Source organism: Lagopus muta, chromosome 8 (assembly GCF_023343835.1).
Source record: "Lagopus muta isolate bLagMut1 chromosome 8, bLagMut1 primary, whole genome shotgun sequence".
Lineage (NCBI taxonomy): Eukaryota > Metazoa > Chordata > Aves > Galliformes > Phasianidae > Lagopus > Lagopus muta.
In genome coordinates this window covers 29,676,745-29,702,904 of record NC_064440.1, presented here as the reverse complement: position 1 = coordinate 29,702,904, position 26,160 = coordinate 29,676,745, and the positions used below count along the sequence as shown (strand labels likewise).

Here is a 26,160-nt window from a genome sequence, read left to right as displayed (position 1 = left end):
CAGAATTAGGGTAGATCACCAACTCAAATAACAATGCTTTTCATTAACTCTTCCTCCAATTAGAAAGATATGTACTAAGAATCACTGTCTCCCTTGTGACTATGCATGAGAATTTGCCAAAGGAGTCTGCCAAACAATTGTGTCCAGTGATGCTGAGTTCATGCTTTACACCAAACAAAAATTTCAGCCTTCATGTAGAATTTTCACAGTTTGAGAATTAGCCTTTTTTAACCTTTACATTTTGATTTCAGTGCTGAAAAATATTTTCACTGTTTTGAAGTTTCTTCTATTAACTTACCCTTCTTCCATGACACATTAGCTGTGTTTATTAAACAATATTCATTCTCTAGCTTCTATTACAGTTAATTATTTTTAATGAATTTTGTTATAAAATTGCTTGGTCATTAAGATGACACATGTAAATAAATATTTCTCAGGCTCATATTATTCCGAGACTATGGAAGCTTCTAAGTAGAGAAATAAACTGTGGGCAGATATGTTTGGGGATCAGTTTCTTTTTCTTTTTTTTGGCTGAAATTATTGCCCTTCAATATGTTCACATCCACAGTTTGCACCACCACAACCATCAGCAACTCAGCTGAAATTATGTGAGACAGCCTGCCATTGTGCTTATTAAGCTTTTTCAGTGAGGAACCTTTTATCAATTTGAAGACATTCATACACATGCTGCTGGTTCTGCAGTTCAGTATGTGTGTGTTAATAATTAAAAGCCTGGCTTTTGTATATTTTATAACAGAGCAACAGCAAGTACCAAATTCTGCTATTGGGGAGTATTTCCGCTTGCTGAGTAAAATCTCATTTGTCAACTTTGCATATAGAGGAAGAATATATGCAATCATAAACTGCTTTATGTTACATATTATTTAAGGCAATTATCACCCTAAAACATGCATCCTACTTTAAAAAAGCATCAAAACACCATCTGTCCATGGAAAATGCTATCCTAGTCCTCTGCAAATTAAAACCTTTACATTAAGTAAAATATTTTGCATTGTTTTCAGAAAACATCAGTAAAACCAAGATCAGTAACTTCCTGGTCCAGAATCAGGAATCAATTACAGCTCCAACAATGGCCAGCAGTTGTTTGTGTTTCTCTTGATGATGCCAAAGGGTAAGCAGTAAATACGGGATGAAAAAAATCAAGATTAAGAAAGCAACTTACCATTGGCCCCGGCTTCCCAGGCATGCCATGCTGACCACGTCCACCCTACGTATGAAAACGGACAGGACAGAAAGTCTGGAGGAACTCTTTTTTTATATATATAATTTGTGATAATGACCACAGAGACTACAGTGTTCAAATACATGCTGGATTACAGACCCCTCCAAACACTGATGTATAACATTTTGGGAAGAAAATACGCTTCCTTTATGGAAATAGATCTTTCTTTAACTTCCAAGAGGCCAAAATTATGACAGTGTCACTGAATGGTGCAGTAACGTAAACAAAACAAGAGAAGGAAATTTCTACTCAAATATGATTTCATACAAGGGCAAATCCCTATTTTTGTTTTCTGCTTCAGCATTTTTTGTTGAAAATAGCCTTTCCAGAGAATTTTCACAAAAACAAAGGAGAAATTCTTGAATCACAGAAAAAAAGAAACAGCGTTATGAGGGTATCTGTCCTACTGAAAAGTTCTAGCATGAGAAATTACAATGCTAGCATACAGGTGGCATTTTCCTCTTCAACTTGACTTCTGAAATACACTTTAAAGTTCTCTCTCCACAAAACTCTACTCAGGCTGTAACTTTAAGCTACAGCAGAACTCACCACTGAAGTGACCAGCAGTCACACAAAAACTTCTGGGCTCACAGCTTTAAATTTAAATTAAAACAAAATAGGAATTACAAGGAGACAAACCAAGACCCTACTTACAGGAGCACCCTGTGGTCCAATTCGACCTCTTTCTCCTGGCATTCCTCTAGGTCCCTTGAAGAGAGAATAAGAAATGCAATGCTCGAGAACAGAACAACAAAAAGTAGAAAACATGGTTTACCTAATTTTTCCTCAAAGCAGAAGAGACCCTTTCTTTTTTTTCCTCCTATCTGTTTTTTTCTTTTTACTTTTTCTTCAAAAATTCTTGACTTTTCCTTAGTTTCAGAGATCCTTTGCATTATACTGCTCTTCAGGAATTTTCTGTTCAGTCTTCTTTATTTGTTTTTAACGAGAACATGATTAGCTTTAGTGAGACTACGAGCACAAAAAGGACAGCTGATTTGAACAATCATTACAGAAAACAAGCTTCATATTTTGGTTTCTTCGTTCAGGTGTATTTTATATTGTTCTATGACAGGAAAGAAATAGGAGCTTAGACAAATCCTTGCAGCTTCACAGGCTTGCCTAGCAGAAATGTAATGGACTATAATTTCTCTTCTCCTGCTCCAACAGTATTTCTAGTTCTAAAATCATCAGAATAAATTCAGTACGTTCTTACCAGGGTCAATGATGAAATCTCACTTACTGTGGCTCATTCACAAACAAGGTTCCCCTTCAGGGATATTACATTATGTACGACACGATAGTGTGCTTTGAAGAGATGTCATTACCTGATACTGTGCGCATGTTTTATGTCTACAAGCACTGCTGAAAGTGAACTTTTGAAATGCTATACTGCTTACAGTTCTCCATAAACACATCTGAATGAAAGCTATGCTGAAAAAAAGCTTCTCCTTTCTATGCCACAAAGGCACATCCTCACCAAAGGTTTTTTGATAAAAAACCTTTCTCGGTGGTTTTCTTAGCTCATACGTTTGTGATCTAAATTATTCCATCTCAGATTAATCTAATTCAAATGAAGCATTAACATGGAAAAAAAAAAAAAACTATTGCTACCCCAAATGTCTCAGTTTCTATGAGTAGGCAAACAATTACAAAACCTACATGAAATTTTCTGTTGAATCTATTATTTGTACGTCCATGAACTGCCAAGAAAAACATCTTACAAGGTACTAGCACTAACTTATAGTACAGTGGAAAACAAAGCATTAGTAAGGAGAAAATTCAGCTTCAAGGCACCAAGTATAGATTTCATAAGCATAAAATTCCTACACATACTGTTGGCAGTATGTAACAGTGCCTATACATGTAATACTCACTAGAGGACCTGTTGCACCCATGGCACCTGTTGGTCCAGATTCTCCCTAGAAAAAGAAATGAGATGGTACAGTTAGAGGATACAGGTTAAAGGAAAATAGAATTACTTATTTCAACCCCTTCCTCTGCACTCATGTACGGCCTAAGAAGATGATTTGAACAGTCACCTGCATGCATCACACATGCACCAAAGGCATTGTTTTACCCTGACATCAGGTGTTCACTGGTTGACAAGGAGAAAAAGCAACAGAAAACAATAGCCAGCGGGATTCACAGGGAAGAAATTGTTGTATTTTCCCCCATTGTCCCAGCTGACAGCCAACTATTGTGCTGTTTCTACCAAATCCAATATTTCTGCTGTTCTTGTTTCTACAATGTTAGTCTTAGCAAAGATACCTCATCTTAGACAAGCTTCCTTTACTTCTAATTTCACATTTATATAAACATTTTTGGAAGATATTCTTCATTCACTGCATTTGTAATCTGAAGGAATAGATCTATTCCACCTGTGATTATCACCTTCAGCAAGCCAAAAATGTTTTAGCATCAGCACTAATCAAGGTGTAAAAATCTGAAAATAGGCTTCTATGCTTCATTAAAATAACTTTTAATCCATCTTGAAAGCACTGACAGCAGCTGACTATCCTGCTTTGAGCTGAAATGTAGTGGTGCTACAGAACCAGAGAATATCCCAAAGAGAAATTGTTAGCTGAAAAAAATTTGCGTTGATAGAATGTTTTCTTTCCCCTTCAACATCTGTTTCCTTTAAGCCAATCCTGTTTAAACCTAGCAAGGTAAATGAAGAGAAGAAAATTAGACCTGAACTGCGCATTGCTTTATTCTCTTATATATATTCTATATACGTAATGTTACACAAAATTTTAGAAAATTGTTTTTATTCTCTGTTCCAAAACACCTATTTGATCTGTGGTTATCTAAGGTAATTCATAAAGCAGTAACACAATGATCCCTCAACCAGCTCACACAAAACCAACACGGACCATAAACCGGCCAAGTAGCAATGCGTACGGACACTTTGCTAACAGACTTCAACACCTTCAACATTACATAGGTGTCACAGACAGGCGACAGACTCACCTCATGACACCCCAAGTGAAACTGCAACCAACACAAACTCAAATGCTTTTTTTTTTTTTTTTTTTTTCTGTATAAAGCCCAACTATGTACTTTCATAATAGTTAATAATGATTGAGCACAAAGTAAAAATGGACAAGTCCACATAGCATCCCCAGAAAAAAAAAACGTTAACTGCATGCAAGCAGCACCAACAAAAGTGGGTACAAAGCTTTATTCTATCATCTACTGACTTTCATTAGCTTGACTTTACATAAAACTTGTTTGAAGTTTTAACTCCTTGGGCCACAAAAATACCTTTGCTCCAGCTGCTCCAATTTCACCTTTTGGACCGTCGAGACCTTTCAATCCCTGTAAGAGTTACGAAAATCTGGTGATATTATATTTATATACATACACACTTATACGCACAGCATTTCTACCATTATTGTTAAAATAATTCAATGCCAGAACCTTAAGAATGGACTCCAATTGGCAAGAGCAAGAAAGGGGGAAAAAAACAGAAGGAAAAAATTATGAAAAAAGTTTCTAAACAGTTCCTAAATGGAAATTGTTTGTACAAGGTACATTTCCTTGAGTTTGCTTTCCTTTAAAAAAAAAACAAAAAACAAAAAAAAAAACGAGAACAACAAGGAGTAGACTCTGAGCAATAGGAAACCTATTTATTTCTCCCTGGAGTAAAGTTCTGGCCAGAAAACTTGCTACTTTGTAATCACTCCATCTTGCAAACACATCCACCCCTCAGGTTCCCCACCCTAAGGAAAGACTTGCCAATGGAGTGAAAGAACTGTCAGCTTTGGGCCTCCTGAAGCTTGGCAGGGCTCATGCAAGCTCCATCCAGATTCCCAGAACATATGAAAGTAAAGAGAAGAAATTAGAAAAGAATACAACTGAGGTCAGCTTAATGGGGAATAGCACTGATTTTCTACAAGGCCCTCACTCTCTCTCTAATGGCAGTGGTTCTGCTATTATTGGCAGGACTAACAGTGTAGTCAAATTCATCACAAATACAAAACCAGCTGAATGTCTTAACACTGAAAGTGTCTTGAAACATCATCAGTAAGGAGAGGGCAGACCATGTTTCTTACCCTGTGACCCTTGAGACCTGGAAGACCTGGAGCACCAGGAAAACCTCGAGGCCCCTAAGAAGAGAAAAGGAAAAAGAAAAAAAAAACAAAAACAAACACACCAAGTGAAACACTACAGATTTCTGCAGATAAAACCAGTAACAACATTGTAAACAGGGAAGAGGGTAGTTTTAATTAGTAATAATGTTCCTGAAACTCCTTCACCACAGTGATGTGATTCAGCATGGTACAGCATTTAAGGGGGGTCACAGACAAAACAAGGTAACATCCTATGAAGCCAGAGTCTCAACATTATACACATTTTCACTGATACTGACATTCTTCCAGGATTTTACTAGAGGCTTTAAGCACAGATGATGTTCAACTGCATGCACTATTCTAAAAGCATACAAAGATGATTTTATTAAGTAAAAATAAAACAGCCTAAACTGAACAGAATGCTCCATAGGCTACATTAGCATGAAACTTACAAAATATCATCTTTGATCCATAAAATTTTGAAGAAAGGCTTAGGAGACAACGCTGCCTCACTAAAAGATAATTATCTCTTAAAGAGATTGTATCTCTCACCGCTAACAAAATTAACTGGCAAAAACTGAATGCTTGAGAGAAAAGGAGGCAGTTAAAGAGATGATGTGTATCAGGCAGCTTCTTGGATTTACCTGTCTCCTTTTCAGCCACACTACAGTTTCCTTCCAGGTATAGAAATGTGACTAATACAGGTCAAATATAACATTATCACATTATATGTGATGGCAAAATGGTTTATCAGACATAGCTGCTTTCTTTTATTTCTAGAGTGAACCACGACGAGCATTCTCTGCAGCACAAGTACCTATTACTTGGAAATACTTTAGTCATGTGTACACACTGAAAATGCATAACAATATTTTTGATAATGTCCATGATACCATCACTCCTTCCCCTGTCTCAGACTTGAAAGGTGAACACTGCCACCTTAACCTGACATTGCTTTATACTACGGTATGCATGATTGCAAACGACAATGTGAGATACTGGGAACTGTACAACTGGCAGGCACTGTCATCTGCTTCATGCATATTTCATATAGGAAATGACTCTCAGGATTAATTGAGGGGACTGTTGAAACACCTGTTTGTTTCTTAGCTATTACACTGATCTGAATTGTTGGAGTTAGGTGATATAAACACTGCAGAAGCTGAATGAATAAGCTCTGCACTTATCGAAAACAGATACTGATGACATAATTATGGCTATTTGCTAAAATGCAAATAATTATGCTCTTACTGGAGATCCTGGAAATCCGGGCTCACCAGACTGTCCTGGTCTACCGGGTTCGCCCTAAGAGGAAAAAGAACAACAACAACAAAAAAAGATACATAAAAACAGCAAATAAGAAAATGCAGTTTTCTCACCTCTATCTCCCATCCAAACAAATACAAAGCCTGTTTTACAGTAACATTTTCAGTAACATAAAGCAACTGCACACACGACTAACAGCGTGCATTGCATGCACTAACTTAAAAGGCATTTTAACAGAGAATTGCAGAAACTGAAGATTGAGTCTAAAGTGCCAGGTGGTGCTGCAAGGTGGTGGTGTGCTGGGAATTTAGAACCAGGCAGCCTTTGGCAGTCACATCATTTTGATTGTCCTTAGGAACAGAAATCTAAAGCGATTTGCATTACAGCTTGTTACTTCTCCTTCTGTTTGAATTCTGTTGTAAAATGAGTACAATCCACCATTGATGGTTTTCTCCACAAAGCAATATTTTGAAGACTGAAAATCTACCAGATAATCAAATATTCCTTATATGTATCAGGTAGGTCACATACATCCAGGACATCAGACTGCAGAAATACGAAAGGCTTGAGAAAAGTAGTTTCTGGACAGAGAGATGGTAAAAACACATCACAGATGCAATTAATGAAACCCACACAGACAATGGAAATGGAGGAAGTTCCTCAAGTAGTACTGATATTTAGTTTCAGTGCATTGAGAATAAACTGTTTTCACAGATTCTTATACCGTTTGGTTCAGTTTAACAGGAAAGCAACCATTCCCATGGTAATTTCTATACTGAAGCATCTGGCATCTCCAGCTTTCAATTCACTTTACAGTTACAGTTCACAACTCCAATGAATTTGACGTGCTTTGCAAACAAAGAATGTATGTCTAATGGAAAATCCCCAGCTTACTGTTGTGCAGTATGTATACATTTATTCATATGCATGTATTTTACATGAAATACGTGTAAATAATCATAAAATCAATTATGGATATAATAAATTATTTAGTTAAGTTTTCTAATAGTAAAATTGTACTGTTCATATCCAGGTGCATGCTATTGTTACAGTTCTTCTAGCTCATCATGTCACTCCAAGGAGAGCAGGGGCTGCAATCTGCCCCCTGATTTCAAGAAAGACAACTTACTGAAGAACTGGCGGAGAAAAGAAATAATAAGGGCTTAAACTTTGGGTATCATTGTAACATGCAGTGAGAAGAAAGGTAGGTTTTGAACAGAAAAACATTGCTAAAGATTATTGTTGTGACACTGCGATAGTGGGAAGTATGATTACAAAAAAGAAATAGAAAACACGTAGCTGCAACAGACACATCTGCTTGTTAGTCATTCTCTAAAAGAAGCCAATATTTGTTTTATTTGAAATAGAACAAAATATGAACAGTAACAAACTTACATCTTCACCAGGTTTGCCTGGAGGCCCTTCCGGTCCACGAGAACCAACTGGACCCTAAGGAATAAGTAGATTTGATAAGAAGTAAATCTAGTCACTAAAATAGCTATTTGCTCTATTTGAACGCCTTGTTTCACAAAAAAACAGGTGTAGAAAAAGGATTATAATGTGTAAGCACGATTGCAAAATTTTGTGGTGCTTCAATCATCCTGCCCCTAAGAAAGCTGCATTAAGTTAAAATGTATACATGTATAGTACAAAAATGCAAGATGGATTCTTCAGGAGAAAGGAAATTAAAAATCAGTTACTGTTCCCAGTCTGTCTCTCACTTATACTTTTGAATCATTACAGTGCTTCAAAAAAATGAATATTTTCATCTTCCTTTATGGGCTACCCTACCAGCTATGGTGTTACTTGTGGTTAGCCATCCTCAGGTCTGTGGTGGCAAAGTAAAAAAGACTGTTTATAATATCACTCAGATACAAAATAATTCAAGTTCACTGATCCCTGAAGGCATACTTCAAACACCACAACTCTTTACTTAAGTATTCATTACTTAGCTTTGGTTGAGACAGCATGGAAGAAAGATCTCTAAAGGAGGTGTAATAAACTGTTTGCAATTTTATGGTAGAAGTGCTTGAATTTAACTGGTCTTACCATAGGTCCTGGATCTCCAGGTTCACCAGGAGGGCCTGTGGGGCCAGCACCACCCTATAATTGAGGAGAGATGAGTATAATTACGCATTCTATAAAGCAAACATATAAGGATATAAATTAAAAATCAGGATAAGGAAAACAACAGATTATGGGACAGTCTGGATTCTAATTCAGAAAAAAGCACAGATGAGTGAAAGGCAGATGCTAAGATTTCTCTGGAAGGATTCCTCTTTAGAGAAGCCCTGAGCCATATAGAAGTCCCATAAGACATTAACATCACGCTAATGTCAAAATCACAATTGAAGCAGCATCATTTGCCCATCCTCATTAAAAGATGCGTTGGGTCAAAACCTTGTTAGAGATCTGATAAATGGTACAGTCTATAGAGTAGATCTGAAGCAGAACTTGAAAGCAGTACATTTAGGTTCACTTCTAGATGAGGACGCATTCAGCCATACTTAAGACAGTCTCAGAGTTGAGTTCTCTTCTACATAAAGTTACTACATGCTCTGTCATCTTCTTTGGCCAACTGTCTTAAAACGCATAAGATGAAACACTTACTTGTTTTCCTTGGAGGCCTTGTGGACCTCTTGGACCCACTGGACCCTATCAAAATAATAAAACGTTACAGACTGAAGACCATGTTTCCCTAAGCAACAATCACCCTTCAGAGACAGCAAAATCGCCTGATAACAACCGTCTAGTTAACATTTGTATGGACAAACTCTCTGAAAGGCTTGCATGTTATGAAATCCAAATAAAGCACATCAAATGAAACTAATCAAACTCAAAAGCCACAGCAGCATAACTCATTAGCCACTGAAAACACGAGCTTCAGATGTCACAGTCTGACATCAGTAAGAACAGCCTGTATGAGTGCATAATTTTACTAGAAAAATCCAAGGCTACAATTTCATCTAGGGGGAAAACAGTCTTCCCCTTTAATTCAATTTGATTAATTAGATTAATTTACTAATGCAAACAATGATAAAATAAATTTGCACTGCTCTTGGCTATGAGCAGGAGTGGTAAGGAAAGGATGCATTTTCATGAATCATACAAAATACAGGAGGAGGCTCCAAATGATTGCTGTTTGTTACAGAAAATGTAGATTTGCCCTTCAAAAGTTCCATGGTATTTTTAGAACCTGCAATATAACGTAATCTTTTCTGAAAGTCATTTTTTTTATTTCTACCAAGACAAAAAAGTAATGGATTTCACAGAAGATTAAAGAAAATGCCATGTTACCAGTACATTCCCATTGCTCTAAAAATGAAGAACATACCTAAACAGTGAGAGAAAACTGGACTCACTGTTGAAAAAGAACGCCTGTCTTAAAACAATCAGCTCATGGCTGGTTTCAGAAATACTCTTTTAAATTGCTACCAAAAATAATTATCTTCAATGGCACAACATGAAAAAGAAACCTCCAAAGCTGCACATTTGTTTATTCAGCTTTGCACTACACCTGACACTCTCCAGTTCCTCTGTACTGACTCAATAAATGAGAAAATCATGCATTGCTTTTTTAATATACCCTAATAGCTGTTGCATTTCAGAAGGAAAAAGGAAGATAAAAAGCAGGACAGAGTAAGGAACAAAAAGCTTCCACTTTAACATCTTTTCACTGTCTTCAGATACCATTAAAAGCTGCACTGGAAAATTCTGTATATTTAATTTCTAAAGGCACAGGAATTTGAAGAGGATGAATTTTACTTTATTTTTTGTACATGCACTCTATTTCAGAACTATTCTACAATACAAGGCTAATTTGGTCTTACCACTGCACCAGGCATCAGCCCCATCTGACTACCAAGTCCAGATTTTTCATCCAGTCCTGCCATCTGAGCTGCAAATGGCTGAAAAAAAATAAGATGGGTGATTTTAGTTGCCAATCATGTTTATTCACAAGGCAAAATTCTATGCAACTATCTCTTCACTACTTCAATAGGCTTTACAGCACTACGAGTAAATTCTTGTTCTAATTGGTAAAATAAAGGTTCTTTTCATATATCTGAATGCTTCAAGGCATCAAAGACCAGTCAAATGCATCACATTATCTGCTTCCTATTCTGACTCTACACCCACCTTAATTAAAAGGGAAAATGACCTAAAAAGAGAAAAGCTTCTAATTGAAGTAATTACATTTCTTTCACCATCCTCAAGTTTAAATCATACTTGAACTTCACCTACAACATTTCTTCATTTCTTCTAAGACTGCTTTGTTTTCACTTGCTGTGCCTCAAGTTCAGAAATATCTGAAGGCAAACGGAAACATGCAATCATAAAATCAGCTACATTAGGCTGCATTTTGTGGCTCTAACGGATTCCTCCACGCTGAAGAGATTTACTGAATCTGCCAGATTCAGGCCCATTCAGAATGGTGTTTAAGCCAAGAAAAGCTTCCTGAATTTGGAGGCTGTCGGCCTAAATGATATTCCTTCTTATTGCCGAATAACGACTATTTTCAGTAATAAGGCAGGAACAATAGAGTGAGAAACAAAGCAGGTACCTTTCACACAGCAACAAACATGTAATTCAATTTCCCTCAGAAATTCAGATATCTATGTCACTGTCAGTCATCGTTCCACAAAATTTAGGAAAAAAGTAACTCTTGCAGAATATTTTGTCCACATGTAGTGCTGGTTAGCATTGTTTTCCACAGATAGTTCCTGATTAATCATTGAAGTGTTGGTCTGAACAACGTCAGCAAGAAGTAGACTGAATGACATTTTAATTACTCATATTGATTATTTCCTTATTTATAACCTATACTATTTTTTCTTTGCTGTACTACTAATTTGGTATTCCAGTTTCCCTCTACTATTGATTTGACCCTTTACATTTAAGCCAGGTGGAATTAATAGGACCCTGTAAAGGGCTTTAGATTTGGGAACCTTGTCTTTTCTGCACGTTAAAATCCATTATAAAAGCGCCCTTTCAGAGTATTTTCACATTTAAATTATCTCAGTTTTTTGCAGAACTTGCTTTCCTGCTTGCCATTGTCCCTCCTGACTAGGAGACAGGAATAGTTAGAACAGCATTCTGCATTTGTTGAAGTAAATAGAAGTTACTGTGTAGGATGTGGATCTGAACCAACAATCACTTCACATTCCACCAACAACTCACCCTGCTTAGTCCGTCTGGTCCTGCGTGGGTAGGATGACCAGGAGGACCAGGGTCACCAGGCTGGCCAGGGATACCGGGCTCTCCATCAATCCCTTGGGGACCACGAGGACCCTAGTGGGAAGATAAAAAATGCTAAGAGGATACAAAGGTATCCAGGAAAATCCTTGTACACAACAAACTCTCATCTCTGATAAATCCAAATTAGTAAAGTAAGATCTTCAAATAAACAACATCCATCAACACCTGTTCTTAACCTTTAGATGAGAAGCGCTGGTTAACCTGAGTTATCAATCCAGCACACAAGTAAATTGCAGTAATTTCTCTCCAAATCTATTCTGGAAATTCAGGCTTCCCATCATTCCATATTAAGAGTATGCTATTCTTGAAAAACTATTTGGCTTTGTGCACTGTACAGAATATCAAGAGTTTATTTCCAAAATATAGATAGCTCAGACTAGTACACATACATAAAAACTCAGGAAATTCCATTGATTTCTGCAGCCTTCTGACATCATGAATGGTTAGCTCATACTGTTGCTGAATCCCCAACACAGTTGCACTGCCAAAAATACAGAGCAAGTCGCTTGGTGTTGATGCTATCTCAAACCACAGCTTGCAGAATAGAGAGGTTAGTCCCACTGCTCCCATTTTTATCATCCACTTTTGATTCCTGAGCATGATCTTATCTTGTACCAGAACCAAAATTAATTTAAAAAGCAACTAATAAAAACATCAGTGCAATAACATAAATAATAGTAGGGGCAGAAGATATTCTTCAATCCTAAACACAGACTTCAAAGTGCTTATTGCTGCCGCTTTCTTCATTAAAAGAAAAAGGCTGGAAAACAGGGAGGAAAAAAGTCTATACTATATAATGAGCTCTTCTACTTTAAGGATCCTTGGAAACCTGGCTCTATGACTCATCTTTATAAACACAATCATAGTTAGACAGCTTTCTTGTATTTCCAGGAGATGAGGACTGTGTTTCCTTGCAGTCGGCAACACGTTCCAGGGAAACATAGGGTCTGACCAGTATGATTTATACAATAAAGATAATGCATTCTCTTGGGAAAGAGTTATGTTGGAATGGCATCGACATTAAGATTCCTGGAAACTTCTGTTGAATAAACCATTCTTTTCTCACAATTCTCACTGTATCTTCATGGTCTAAATTCCTATATGCCAAGTAATCAGTGGAAATTTTTTCTTATCAGATATACATGCACACACACATAAACTTGCCACATGTGATTTGTGAATAGCTGGTATTCTGAGAAAGATGGTGCAGATTCTTGCACATGGGATAGAAACAGAAGGTTCTATCAAAAAACTTTACTATCTAGTATTTCTGCTGAAAAAGAAGAATACACTGCCAAACCTACAAGACCGTAACGTCTGAAGGAGGAAAATTCTGAGGATTTGCCTGAAGGGATTCAGCAAGCTTCTATAAAATGACTACAAATACCCAAACCAAGATACCTTAACAAGATGTGACGTAGTAAAATGGCTATTTTTTTAGCTCCTGCTTAGGAAAGAAACCATATTTTTGGTCACTAAGCATGCTTCAAGAGCAACAGTACAACCACCCCACAAGCTCAGAAGTCCTTGAAAAGCATTTCTGTATTTATAGCTGGTAACTAACCACTGGTATACAACCAGATCTTCTTGCACTTCAAAAAAATATTAATTAAAATTAATTGATAGTATATATTTCATATATACACATAGAAACCTTTACTTCTAGCAGCTCAGCTAGAGTCAGAGAGGATTACCAAATACTTTAAAAATCTAGCAGAGGCCACAAGGTGGCATCCTTTAAATATGTATTAGAATAATGACAATTTATTAATTCCAGCCCACTGCTGTTGGTGAGGAAATACTATTACAGGTTTTGCCTGTAATAGAAAATGCAGCTTACAGCAGAACACTTCAAAACTATTGTATTTCTACTGCAATTACTATCTAGGGTAAAAATACTGAAACAAAACATGCTGATACTCTGAGCATGCTCAAGCATATTTTCTGTCCTCATAAGTTCATTTGTAAACTGTATCACACTCTAAAACTTCCCATTCCCAGATGCATTTTATAAATCCAAACATACTGCTGCCTTTACGTTTCTCACTACTACACAGACAAATAATTGGAAGCAAATACTATGCTAATAGTTCTGAATTCACTTTATATCCAAGTTCCTTGCTTATGTAAAACACACAGACCCATGGCAAGGTTGAGTTTCTACTACTCACTAGTCAGTAGGAATCCACTTAAAAGATCTTAAAAAAATATAAATTCAAACAAACAAAAGGCTTGGAAATGTGCTTTAGTGGGTTTGCAGTTAATTTTATAGAGCAAAAGCCTATCTGTTCCATTACCACTTTTAAACAAATAATAAACAACGTTTATTGAGAGTTTTTCATGTTGCAAACAGGAGGTGTAAGCTAACTTTCTATTTTCCAGAAGTGTAAACCAAAAATCCTGCACTAGCAGTCACTACAGACCCAAAGCACTGCCATGTGCAGTCTGACATAAGATCTCAACAAAACCTTTGACATAACATTCTCAAAGAAGTGTTTCCTAATCCCTTCATTTCTCTTTAAAGCACTGTTAACAATACAAAGGAACTCAGAACTTTTTTTTTTTTAATAACACAATCTTTTGATACTTTAAGTGTTTCTAGCCATGACTTTGTAAAGACATATACAGCACAGGATCAGAAATGTAGTGTCTCGCTGATAAAACTGCACACTGAGAAGACGTCAGACATCTCTGCAAACGCATTCAAGATTCCTCCACACACCACAGAATTTCACAACTACTTCAAGAATTCCTTTATGCATTGTGACAGCCATTCACCAGACAAAGGTCTTAATGTTGCCTGATCTAGAGAGCAGCAGTGGCTTGGCATCTATCTCAAGAGGCAATACAGTCATTCCCCATCTTAGAAGCAGTGTCATTACCACCTATAGACAACAGGCATTCACCAGAGGAACAGCAGAAAGGAGTCAGTCTCAGGCCTATGCCTAAAACTCAGCTCTGTCATTCAAGCAAAATACGTTAACTACTGGCTTGCTCTCTCCAGAGGAATAGGAAAATATCCACATGGAAATTAAAATGGCACAACTCAATAAAACCTGCTAAAAACAGCTTCTGCATTTTGTCCCAGCTTTTTCAACAGGAACATGTTGTCTTTGGTATTTTCAGCGCTCCCGTCTGGCCTTTCTGTGGTTCTCCACATGCAGACACTGAAATTCCCTTATGAAGTCTTTATTTCCACTGAGCAATCTCGATTATATTATTCACCAGCATACCAACATATGTAGTCACATATTAACTCCTGCTAATTTCCTGAGCTTTGTCTGTTCTGAAACACTCCAATCCTCACAATCCACACTGCTGCTAACTCACAGCAGTAATCAGTAGCCAGCAGTGAGAATACCACTTAGTCTCAATTATTCTTCTCAAAACATAGAGATAGTGAGACATAAACATTTTTCTGTTTGTTAGCTAATTCTTGGAAGATATGAGGAAAGTTCTGATAACTCTAAAAGACACAGAGAAAGTTTAAAGCAATCTAATATTTTGAGGTTAGTGCAATAATTAATTTCTAATACTTTTTAATAACTTACAGGTCTTCCCTTAGGTCCTCGTTCTCCTCGTGGTCCTTGTGAACCAGGAGGACCCTAAAAGAAAGTTTAGAAATATTAAATGCCTTTTAAACTAGGTAATGATCTATAAAAGCTCTGTTAATATGGAATGCCATGCCTACGTGAAAAACAATTAGCAATTTTTTTTCCCCATGTGATCATAAATAAAACAGTTATGACCTGAGCACCTCTTCTCGATTGCATATTGCCTGAAGGGAGTACAAACAGGATGCAGAGATCTACAAAATAGTTTCATATCTCATGTGCTCCACAGCTTAATCCAGCACAGATTTTCTGAATGCTGGAAGATCCCAAAGAAATATCCAAGTTTGAGACACTCTTCAACAACAGTCCACAACTGTTCTCTGCTTATTCACAGCTGGAGAGCAGACTGGATCTCCATCTTCTCCTGCTAGAAAAGCATTCCTCAGCAACAACCATGTTCAAATGTCCACAGACAAGTGTGTGCTACAAAGCACACATCTATTGCTTAGGTCATGGGCTGACCTAGTGCAAATTTCCATAATCTTGTTACCTCTCCAAATCCAGCAACTTTGCAAACAATACCCCATCACATGTGTGGAAGATTCCTCCTTTATATCATTCTCACAACACAAAGGAGAAATGGCAGAAAATTGTAAATGCTATCAGTGAAGAGAAGATAAGAAAATACTCACTGCAGGACCTGGGCGGCCTCGTATTCCTGAAACCTGAAGAAAGTAATATAAATAAAAGTTAGCACATGATACTATGCCTGTATTTGTCACCACAAATTGTTACAGAAAATTATTTCTTGAAAAATAAATAGTATTATAGAGAATTAAGATACCAGGCAAGTTCTAAGGCTTTTTGAAAATAAATTATTTGTTACATCCTCTCTTTTTTCCTTTTTGCAGAATTTCTACAAGCTACATGAATAAAGTCTTTGGAAGCACCATTGTTATTTTTGCAAAAATAAATAAAACAAATAAATAAATGACAATGAGATAGTTTATGTAGTCCTTTAATTTGTTACCATCCAACAGACTGGGAAGTGGCTTTCATCATCCTTGGAGGTATTTAACAGACGTGTACGTGGCACTTAGGGACATGGTTTAATGAGAGACATCCGATGATCTTACAGGACTTTCCCAATCTAAATGGTTCTATCATTCTCAAAAAGCATAATGGTAGAGGTGGAAAGGGAGAATTTTTAGCACCAGTTCTCTATTTTTAATGCATTTTCCAAACACTAATATTGATATATATTGATATAGTTTAGACTATACCTAAACGGAACTGAAGTAAAACATACAAGACTGACAGAATAAACTCTAAGATTTGTTTTCACCAAAATGGAATTAACAAGCTTTTGCAATTTCATATATGTAACTCATTCAATTCCTTTCAATATCAGCATATATGCTCTTGTTGCATTTCTTTAACAGCTACTATTCTGCTTGAAGTACTGAAATGTACACTTCAATGGAGCTCTAATAAATGAAGAAAAATGGACTTACAGGTGGAACTATTCCAGGTTCTCCTTTTTGCCCCTGTTAAAAATAGAAATTAAAAAAAATGGTAGAAAACAAATTAAAGTACAACTAATAGTACCAATTTTGCCAATTCTGTCCCTGTGATTGTGAAATACACAGAGACTTTTCTAAAGATACACCCGAGACTAAATTGAAGTCCCTGCAAAAGGTAATCTGTACAATTTTTAACGAGTACAGAGACTGATTAAATGAAGGTTATAAACCAACTCCACAAAACGCGGTCCGAAAAAAAAGGGACGGACTGAAACGTTGCCATGATTTTTTCAGTAGTGAAAAGAAACATGTTCTCACTCTGCTTTGTGATGATTTGACTCCTTCAAAAAGCAGAACCCACCACAGAATTCAGATGCTATTTATTCAAGATCTTAACTAGAATTCCTAACATGGCAGGCGTAAAAAACCTACATGTATATCCGCAGTGTAGAGATAGAACACAAAGCAACATCACATGGCCACAAAATGAAGGGAACTGCATTTGCCAATTTACTTTTTCTTGTGCAGAGTGTGTTCACAGCTATTACACGTTAAATAAAATAAATGGGTTTAGACCTACTGGTGGTAACCATTTCATTAAGAAAAAAAAAGAGGGACTCCTTTATCAGCTAGCAAGCTTATAATAACCCATTTATTTCCATTTATTTACTCTGTGTAGGGAGTTACTTGGTTTTAATGAGTCCACAGCCTGGATAACCTAAAATTCACTTCAATTATTTCTTGTAGCTGCTCGCCATCTTAGAAGTTTATTTATTGTAACTCATTACAGTTCTCCTGCAGAATTAGATCCCCTGCCTGTTTAATACACACTGTGCACTGTGCTGCCCACAGAATTGTGGCCCTGAGCAGGATTACATTGCTCTGGTCCTTCACCCAGCATCCTTGTCCTGCTCTTGGGAAGAGCCCACAACTGCAGAACCATCTGTCAGAGCAGACAGTAATGGTTGCCAGTGTTCTACTTAGCACTGGCTCGAACACATCCACAATGTTGTGCAAGCTATCTTGGGCACCCTGAGTAAAGACTGTAATGAAAGCACAAAGGGTGCCAAAAAAAAGTTTTGAGTGGTGTTTCATACCTTTAGACATGTCTGAAGAGTGCCTTTATGACATCTGTGCTATCATCTAGAGGTTTTATACAAACATCTATTTATTCATGGCCAAGTATACAACACAATGAAAGAACTGCAAACCTAAGAAAACCGAAGTTTGTATTAAAAATACAAGCTAGATCAAAAACTGGTCTAGAATAGTTTTTAAACCTTGAATTATAAGTATAATTTTATGATAGAGCTGATCAAATTAGTGGCCAGGATAGCAGTTGTAAGGCATGACAGTTCTGGGGTATCTTCACCTACCAGAAGCAGGTAGCATATAGGCTCCTGTAAATAGGTGCAGCAACAAGCAGGCCAAGATGCAAAGCCAGTGTACCAGCCATGCAAATTACCTCAGGGGCTGCTTGCCTACACGCAGCAGTGCAAGTGACCCTGCTACTGTCACTTGAATTATGTATAATTTGAAGTCAACGCAGGGAAGCCTACACAAGATGCAGTAACGCTTTGCACCACAATACAAGACAGGTCTCCTGCTCAGTGTTTTAACAAATACAGTAGGAATAATTAAAGAGGCATTATGCTACCTACACAGGGCAGTAGGTAGTCTCATCAAAACCAAGCTAAAAGTTTTAAAACTGTGACTTCTAATAACTTAGTGGTCCCCTCACTCACTGCGTAGCACTTCTAGAGATGAGACAACCAAGTTACTTAAACTGGGATTTCTCTGATGTAGACAGCAGGGACTCTCTATACTAACAGGATTTTCTGCCTGTATTCCATGATGTTTTCTATTGCAAACTCCCTAGCCACTGAGGAAAAAAAGAAGAGGAAAAAATAAACGTTTTGTACAAGAGTTGATATCTAATTTTTGTGAAGTGATCTGAGGAGATGCAGGAGACTTATTATCAGTTGTAATATATCAAAAAATAAAGAAAGAAATCTTACCTTTCTTCCTCTACCTAATGAAAAGGACAAAAGAAGAAAAGAGAATAAATTAACGTTTTTACTTCAAGAGACTGAAACAGAAAGAGCTGAGTGAAGGTGTTACAGCTAAAGTCACACCAGATTCTGGATGTACAAAGAGCTGGAGAAGGTCCCAGGTATACACATGCTCTCTTGTTCAAGTCTGAGGAATCCTCCTCAGACACCTCCTGGTACTCAGCCTTTTTCAGCATTGCACAGAATAAGAAAAAGCACTTTAGAACATGCTCTGGGGAGCTCTTAGAAACTTTTAGCACTGGCTAAAGAGCAGGCAGTTAAAGAAAGTTTTATTGCTTACTTGAATACAAGCAAGATTGATGAATCCATAACATACAACATCATATTTTTCAAAAGACAGAACTGACAGGAAGATCTTCCACACTTTTTCTTTTGTTAAATTTTTGCAATATTATGTATGCCCGAGTTAGAGCTATATAGCTACACTCATGTCCAAGAAAATCCTTCTGATAAATATTTTATTAATGTCTTGAATTACAGTAAGGAATTCTGCAACGTTTCTATACTGTTCTTCTATCTTCTGGGTGTACCTGTTGGCCTTGGCCTAATGCCTCTCAAAACACAGCAGGAGGCTCCATCTGTTTACTGATGCTTGATATATCTTGTTTCACTGCTCATGTGTCCATACTACACACTCACTATTACTTCATCCTGTACTAAGTTAATCAAAATTAATCATGTCTCCTGTAAAAAACTGCTTTAATTATTATATATAGAATAGTTCAAAAATGTACTCTATTAATGAATATTTATTGCAAGATAAGAGATTTTCTCTTAGGGAAGTATTTAGAGGAATTTCCTCCATCCAAGTCTCTTCTGGAAGTAAAAATGAACTGGAACAGATATCACCTTTAAGGTATATCACAGAAGGTACACAAACAGTATGAATACTTCATACTGGTTTGTTGTTAGATTTTTTTTTTTTTTTTTTTTTTTAATGTCTCACAAGAGAATTATCTGTCCATCATTTTATTTTGGGGAAGCATTTTAATAGCACTTACATTTGACTGTTCATATAAATTTTTTCGGCTACTGGAGACGCTTGAAATTAAGTACTTTATCAAAGTATGTGTTTATTTTATTGTATGCCTTAGCATACCGATCTTTCAGTTCCAGAAGAACCACCAAAAGAATAAAAAACCAATCTCAAAACATCAGGATAGAATTCAGATCAGCCTCTTAGTTCTAAGGCCTTTGGGCTTTATCAGATTCACAGTCAAGGGAAACTTTTCGAGTCAGTTCAGCTGCAAATCAAGTCAGAAACTAGCTTCTCGGTATTTACTGTCCTCAGATTTAAATACTCATCAAGGAAATACTATTAGAAATGTCAGTATCCATAGTTTCCTACTTCTTTGGGTTGATTTTAGAGAACTTGAGCCTCACCAGCAATCTTTCTGCATATTGACTTCAAGCTGAGCTATGTTTCAACAGTCTCCCTGTTCCAATTTGAGCCACAGCAGCCGAGCAAATTTCACTCTCAAGGCCAGCCTGACTGGCTCACCTTTCAAAAAGTGAATTAAAGCAAGCTTACCAATGGTAGGGTCAAAATCACGTGCGGTATGGGGACACACAGGACAGCACTCTCCTGGGGGCACCTGTGGGTTCTCACACTCCAACACATCTTGACATTGGATTTCATCACAAAGAATAGCTCCATTGTCACAGACACAAATCTGGCACGGTGAGGGCTTCCAAATATCCCTGTTCAGGTACATCTGGCCATTCTGAGTGCAGGCAATCTCTTCAACATCTTCTCCTGGTAAGGAGAGAGAACATACAAAGCATTTTCCAACTGTGAAATCAAAGGAGGAGTAAGTCTGGATGAGCAAAGAACACGTTTAGAGATCAATAGTAGCACCACATGCACGAAGAAAACACAGTCCATCAGTACAGCTCAAAGTCAGCATTATGAAGTTCTAAATACCAGTCAACTTAAACATCTACTTTATTTTATCATGTTATTTCTCAATCACAAGGAAGTAAAATAGAGCCATCAGGGAGCACACAAATCCATCACGTGATCTCAAATGAATGCTGCTTTGAGTTGCTGGATGCCTTTCTGCTCAATGAAGATCTCCTGCCACATGCCAGCTCTTAGAAACTCCTGTGCACAGGGCAACAGGGCATTTTCTGAGGAGAAGAACCTTTATGTGCTACCTATACCCTGCTGCAGATACTTTACACCGCCAGACTTAAAGTATTTGTGGAAAAGATAAGATAGCAGGTTTGTTGAAAAGGAAGAAACCTTATTTGTTAGGATCTTGAATAAGGGAATACCAGCATGGAGGATGAAGCCTTCTGAACAAGACAGTCAGTCACTGTCCAGTGGCAACCAAAGTGTGCATTGCAAGGGTACGCACAGCAGCAGCTGCAGCTCAATGAAGAGAGGCTCCTCAAACCACTGGGTTTGTTCAGTTCTTATAATCCAGCTCACTGTCTTCCAACACACGATCACACCAGCACATGCATAATTCATTGACATATGTTAACTACACATCAAATAAATCTTAAATAACTATATGTGAAAGAATGTCCCACATGGCCATTTCTATAGGAGCAACAGCTACTGACTGTATGCATGTCATGCTTATGTACATATTCTCACATTGGAACAACGCTCATCTCATATTACTGAAGTTGCACACCTTTTTGAACCTAATCGATTTCCTGTATAACAAGTTAACTTTCTTGTTTTAATACCCATCTTTAATTCTTTCTCGTTGACCTCATTTAGAAATCTATTCAGTGCAGATTTTACTCTCTCCTCTCAAACTAATATACTGGTCACCAAGACAGAATAACTTCTTGGGGTTAAATTCTCTCTTTTTTTTTTTTTTTCTCCTGTGTGTGTGTGTGTGTGTTTAATGTCCCAAGGGAACTTAAAATTTTCAAAACTTTCCCTATTTGACTGGGTTGAGTAAGTACCCTCTCATATATCGTCCTACCCAAAGTGAAGTCCATGCCTTTGTTTCCTTCTTATTGCGTACACTATTAGTCCAAGTATTTCTGTATATCTTCATGGGCACCTTTTTTTATATATACCAAGGTAAGTATCAGTATTTCCCCCAAAAAGCAAAATACACTTTTCCTCAGTAGTCCAATTTTTTTAAAGAATGCCCCAGCAGCAGAAAAGACTTTTATAATTACTTTGGCCTAACAAATATTTCATCCTCTGAAGGAACACAGGCTCCAGCAAACAGAATGAACAGTCCCCAGACTGCCCCTAGGCAGGAGGTCACAAACTTGCAACTCAAAACCCCAGTGCCACGGATTCCCTCTCAGCCACAGGGACAGCAGGGCTCCCACGCAGGCTCCTGTGCTCTGAAGGACTGTCTTGACACTGAGATACTGCAATGAGGCGTAGTCACACCCTGTGTGGGAGCTCCATCTGGCCATGGAAACCCTTCTAATAAAAATGTCTTCAAAACTGCAACAACTGGGTTTAAATTGCTTAGCAAAGCTTCCTAAGCAGTTCTAATTTCTAATAGATACAAAATAGGGAATAGAGGCAATTATAAATACGTGCATTAGGTGCATCCCAGTAGTCAAGGATTATGATTTGTTAAGAAAACTTACTATTTGTGTGAAAATTAACAGCACTAAGCACACAGTCAGCTTCGCTGTTCTATGCCTTTCTGCTGTAATTTGAACCAGATGTAAACAGAAAATCACAAAGTAATAAATAGGAACAGATTTGGGATTTTGGCTTCATGCCTTAGCTCAAGTCCAGTTACTCCATCAATGTCAAAAGCCCAGAGAAATGGAGCAGATGTATCATTAACTGTTGCCTGCCATCATCAGCTCCTGCAGCTTTCTAACAAAAACTGAAATCAAAATTTATACCAGGTCATCTCCTGACCGTGATCAGCTCATCACATAAACTGACCAAATTGCTCAAAGGGGTGCTGCAGAAGCTCAGGAGGAAATGTTTTCACTGTGAAGTAAAGACATCAACCAAGTGTGCTGTACAGTCCATTTATGACACTGTGAGAATCATTTTCCAAACTGCAGAATGCGTTCTGGAAAGCACTCTTCTCACTTCTCCCTTGTGTGCATGACATAACACACTGTCTGACATACTTAGCCTTTTTCCCCCAGATGTCTGGCATATGGTCTCCGTCTTCCTTAATGCAGCACCAGGAGAACTCGCTGTGCTGTTCAAGAGCAGCAGTTTGCATAAATGAAATTTCTCAGTTACTGAGCCCAAAGTCAGCATTCTGTCATAACTTCAAATAAGCCACATAGCAACAACTGCCTTGGCAAATCGGAGCTGAGCCAGAAGGGGACTGCTTCTGATGGAGTCCTGCTAAGTGGCTCAGAGAGATGTACAAAGGGAGGCAAAAGGAACACATCCTGACTTCTGGAAATATATTGAGAGGTCTGATTTACTGCCAGATTGCATATATGCTGGTAACTTTAAAGGAAAAGTAAGCATGTCTTTAAGGTTAAAATGTGTTAGCTGATTCTAGCTTTCCTTTATGCTGTGACAATGCCATACTAACAGGAATGTGAAAACTACAATTGCAACTCATTCACGCTTTGCCACTTCACTAGCAGACCTGAACCATAGGCAAGTCATCCATCCAAACCCAGACCAGGGAAGGCAGCAGAGGAAAATTTACTACTCTGTTTCTTTCTTGTTACGGAAATCAACAAGTTTTTGTTTTGTTTTTAAATTACAGACACCAAGGCTCTGTTTTCTTCACATATTCTTTCTACCTCAGCAGTTCTGAACACAAAGTGCTTAATGACTACAGAGGCAGGAACCGTTAACGTGGCACACTAACGGCATCAGTTCTGCCACAACACAAATTGCGCTAATTACTGGAAACAAACACCGCAGCCACTAGATGGCTGTCAAAGCCCATCATTCACCATCAGTAAATCCAAAATGAGTTCGCATCCAGCAAAAGTGGACAAGCCACACCCTGCTTTTGGCACTTTATGCTACGCTTCTTTTCCTTTTATGCTGATCTCTAAAACAGTTCCCTCCTTCAACAAGCCACGGGCAGGACTAACCTACCTTAAACTACCTACCAGGCATGAGCCATTGTGCAAGCTATACCAGAGATCCAAACTGCTTACTGACACACATGCTTTCTGCACACATGGTCTGTTAGCAGAACATGGATACCAGGCTGCTTTTCCCAGGGCAGAAGCAGAGGGAAGAAATGGAAATAAGAGACAATAAAGTGGGAGATAATGTGTCTTGGTTTAGTATTCAAAGTTATTTTCGTTGCCTGCTTTCATTGATTTCTGGTTCAAGTCTTGCATGTGAACAAGGAAAGTAAGGCCTCAGCATGGAAACTGGATGGACGAAAGGAAAAATCACATCTAGAAATGAGAAAATGAAGGGGAAAAAGAAAAAAAAGTTTCTTGATCAACAATTACTCAAGAAGGGTTGAAAGATGAAGAGAACAACTTTTAGCAGCTTTCTAAAAGTGTCTTCCAAAGATACTAATTTTCCTTGCAGAAAAGCCCCCAAAGCCTCACACAGTGCTCTTGAGTTACCTGTCCATGTTTATAAAACAAGTTAATATTTCAAATTAGAAGAGAAGCCAGGAGATACATCTCTGAATGCCATAAGCAGAGGGAAAAAAAGCCTGAGCAGAGCTTGCATATGTACAGCTTTTCCACAGACATTAACAACTTTGGCTGATTTATGAAATGGCAAGGGAAAGGATTCAGCAGCAAAGCAGCTCCATTTCATTACACTTCTACTATTTCAAGTAATCAAAAATTAAAGGAGCCTGAAGTCTAATAGACCTACAAGTAGTAGAGAATGTAGTTTAATGAAACTAGAGCAGGTGATGACTGGTTTTCTAAACATAGTCTGTCAGTTGTATTCTTTCATTTGCCAAGATGAACGTCTTGAAGTTCATTTTTTTTTTTTTTTTTATGTTGCTTAACATAAAAGTGTGGAATAAAAAAGGGAGGATTATTTAAGGAAAAGGCCAGGAGATAAAACAACTTCCCCAAGTAGTTTCTCATATATTCATCCTGATTCCAGTTTGTGAACAGTATATAGAAATATAAGCTTACAGTAAAATACACACAGTGTTTAAATTAAAAAGAAAAAAAAAGAAAAAAGAAAAAAAGAAAAAGTCAAACTCCGGAAGAAAGCTGAAGAATAAGAAAAGCTGAGTTTCAAGTTATGAATTACAAAAATGAAATTCTACTGAATGACAGGCAGAGGTGCAGAAGAAAATTGAAGTGAAAGGCAATACGTGCTAACAACCATTCTGCAGATGTACTATTGGGTATGTGTACAGACTGCCAAGAGATGCACAAGAGGAGCTGGATGTTAATAATACTTGATTGCCAGACTGTTGCAACATTAACGTAGAACTTGGTCCAGTTCTCATTAAATCAATAGGAAAAAAAACTCATTTACTGCTGTAGGAATTGCACTATATGTAGAGATTTTATCTTTTGAAAACATTTTTCCCAAGCAGTAATAAACAGCATTATCTAAATTATCACACAAACTGTAGCGCAAATATCAATTATTTTGAAAAATCAGACACTTTTCAGGAGCGCTGATGAATATAAAACTTATTTTGCCTTCATTCACAGGAAAGATTCTTCTTCAAGATTAACAGTTTACAGAAAATATAATTTATGGTTACAGACATAAGGATAAACCTAGAATCCTTTAGCAATAAAAAAGTGAATTGATTCAGAATTCACTTTATTTGAAAGACTCAATTGGCACCATCAAATCAAATTTGTGTTCAGCCAATTCCATTCAGGATGCATCATGCACCTCAGTGAACTAGAGATAATAGCCACAGTGCAAGGATGCACTTAAATGCAAATAACAGCTTTCTCTTGGAAATGCTCATCACTAACAAGGCCTTTACCACACTGTTAAGTCGCTAAGTATTACACAACATGAATGCTCTCTCGATGGCTTGAGATTCAGTTTATGTCCCCCTGGGCAGCCAAGGTTAGAAACGACACAAATTCAGCATAAAGAATTTATTTGTTATAGAAAAGCCTAAAAAACATCTAGCAAAGTCATTTATTGGTCTAAAACGACTTTATCAAAGCTTTGAATTGTTTTACGCTATCTGAAGGTCCAAATGAATATTTCATTCTGCATTTTTCCCCAAGTTTTCCTAGGCAAATTAGGCTTGTGTGTCCCAACACATATCTGATTCCAGAGGCTGA

General features: G+C 37.4%; 1 protein-coding gene across 4 annotated transcripts in view; it reads right to left on the bottom strand.

Moving 5' to 3' along the window:
- The window catches only part of COL5A2 (collagen type V alpha 2 chain), a 165,662-nt gene that overhangs the window by 31,953 nt on the left and 107,549 nt on the right, over positions 1-26,160 (bottom strand). For all 4 annotated transcript variants that reach the window (XM_048952594.1, XM_048952595.1, XM_048952593.1 and 1 more), the window contains 16 exons: positions 20,519-20,743; positions 18,934-18,947; positions 16,907-16,939; positions 16,085-16,117; positions 15,390-15,443; positions 11,761-11,871; positions 10,413-10,490; positions 9,193-9,237; positions 8,632-8,685; positions 7,978-8,031; positions 6,568-6,621; positions 5,299-5,352; positions 4,508-4,561; positions 3,118-3,162; positions 1,898-1,951; positions 1,184-1,228 (listed from right to left, as the gene is read on the bottom strand). In XM_048952594.1, the coding sequence (XP_048808551.1) occupies positions 1,184-1,228; positions 1,898-1,951; positions 3,118-3,162; positions 4,508-4,561; positions 5,299-5,352; positions 6,568-6,621; positions 7,978-8,031; positions 8,632-8,685; positions 9,193-9,237; positions 10,413-10,490; positions 11,761-11,871; positions 15,390-15,443; positions 16,085-16,117; positions 16,907-16,939; positions 18,934-18,947; positions 20,519-20,702 (966 nt within the window). In that variant the 5' untranslated portion in view covers positions 20,703-20,743. The remainder of the gene's footprint in view (positions 1-1,183; positions 1,229-1,897; positions 1,952-3,117; positions 3,163-4,507; positions 4,562-5,298; positions 5,353-6,567; positions 6,622-7,977; positions 8,032-8,631; positions 8,686-9,192; positions 9,238-10,412; positions 10,491-11,760; positions 11,872-15,389; positions 15,444-16,084; positions 16,118-16,906; positions 16,940-18,933; positions 18,948-20,518; positions 20,744-26,160) is intronic.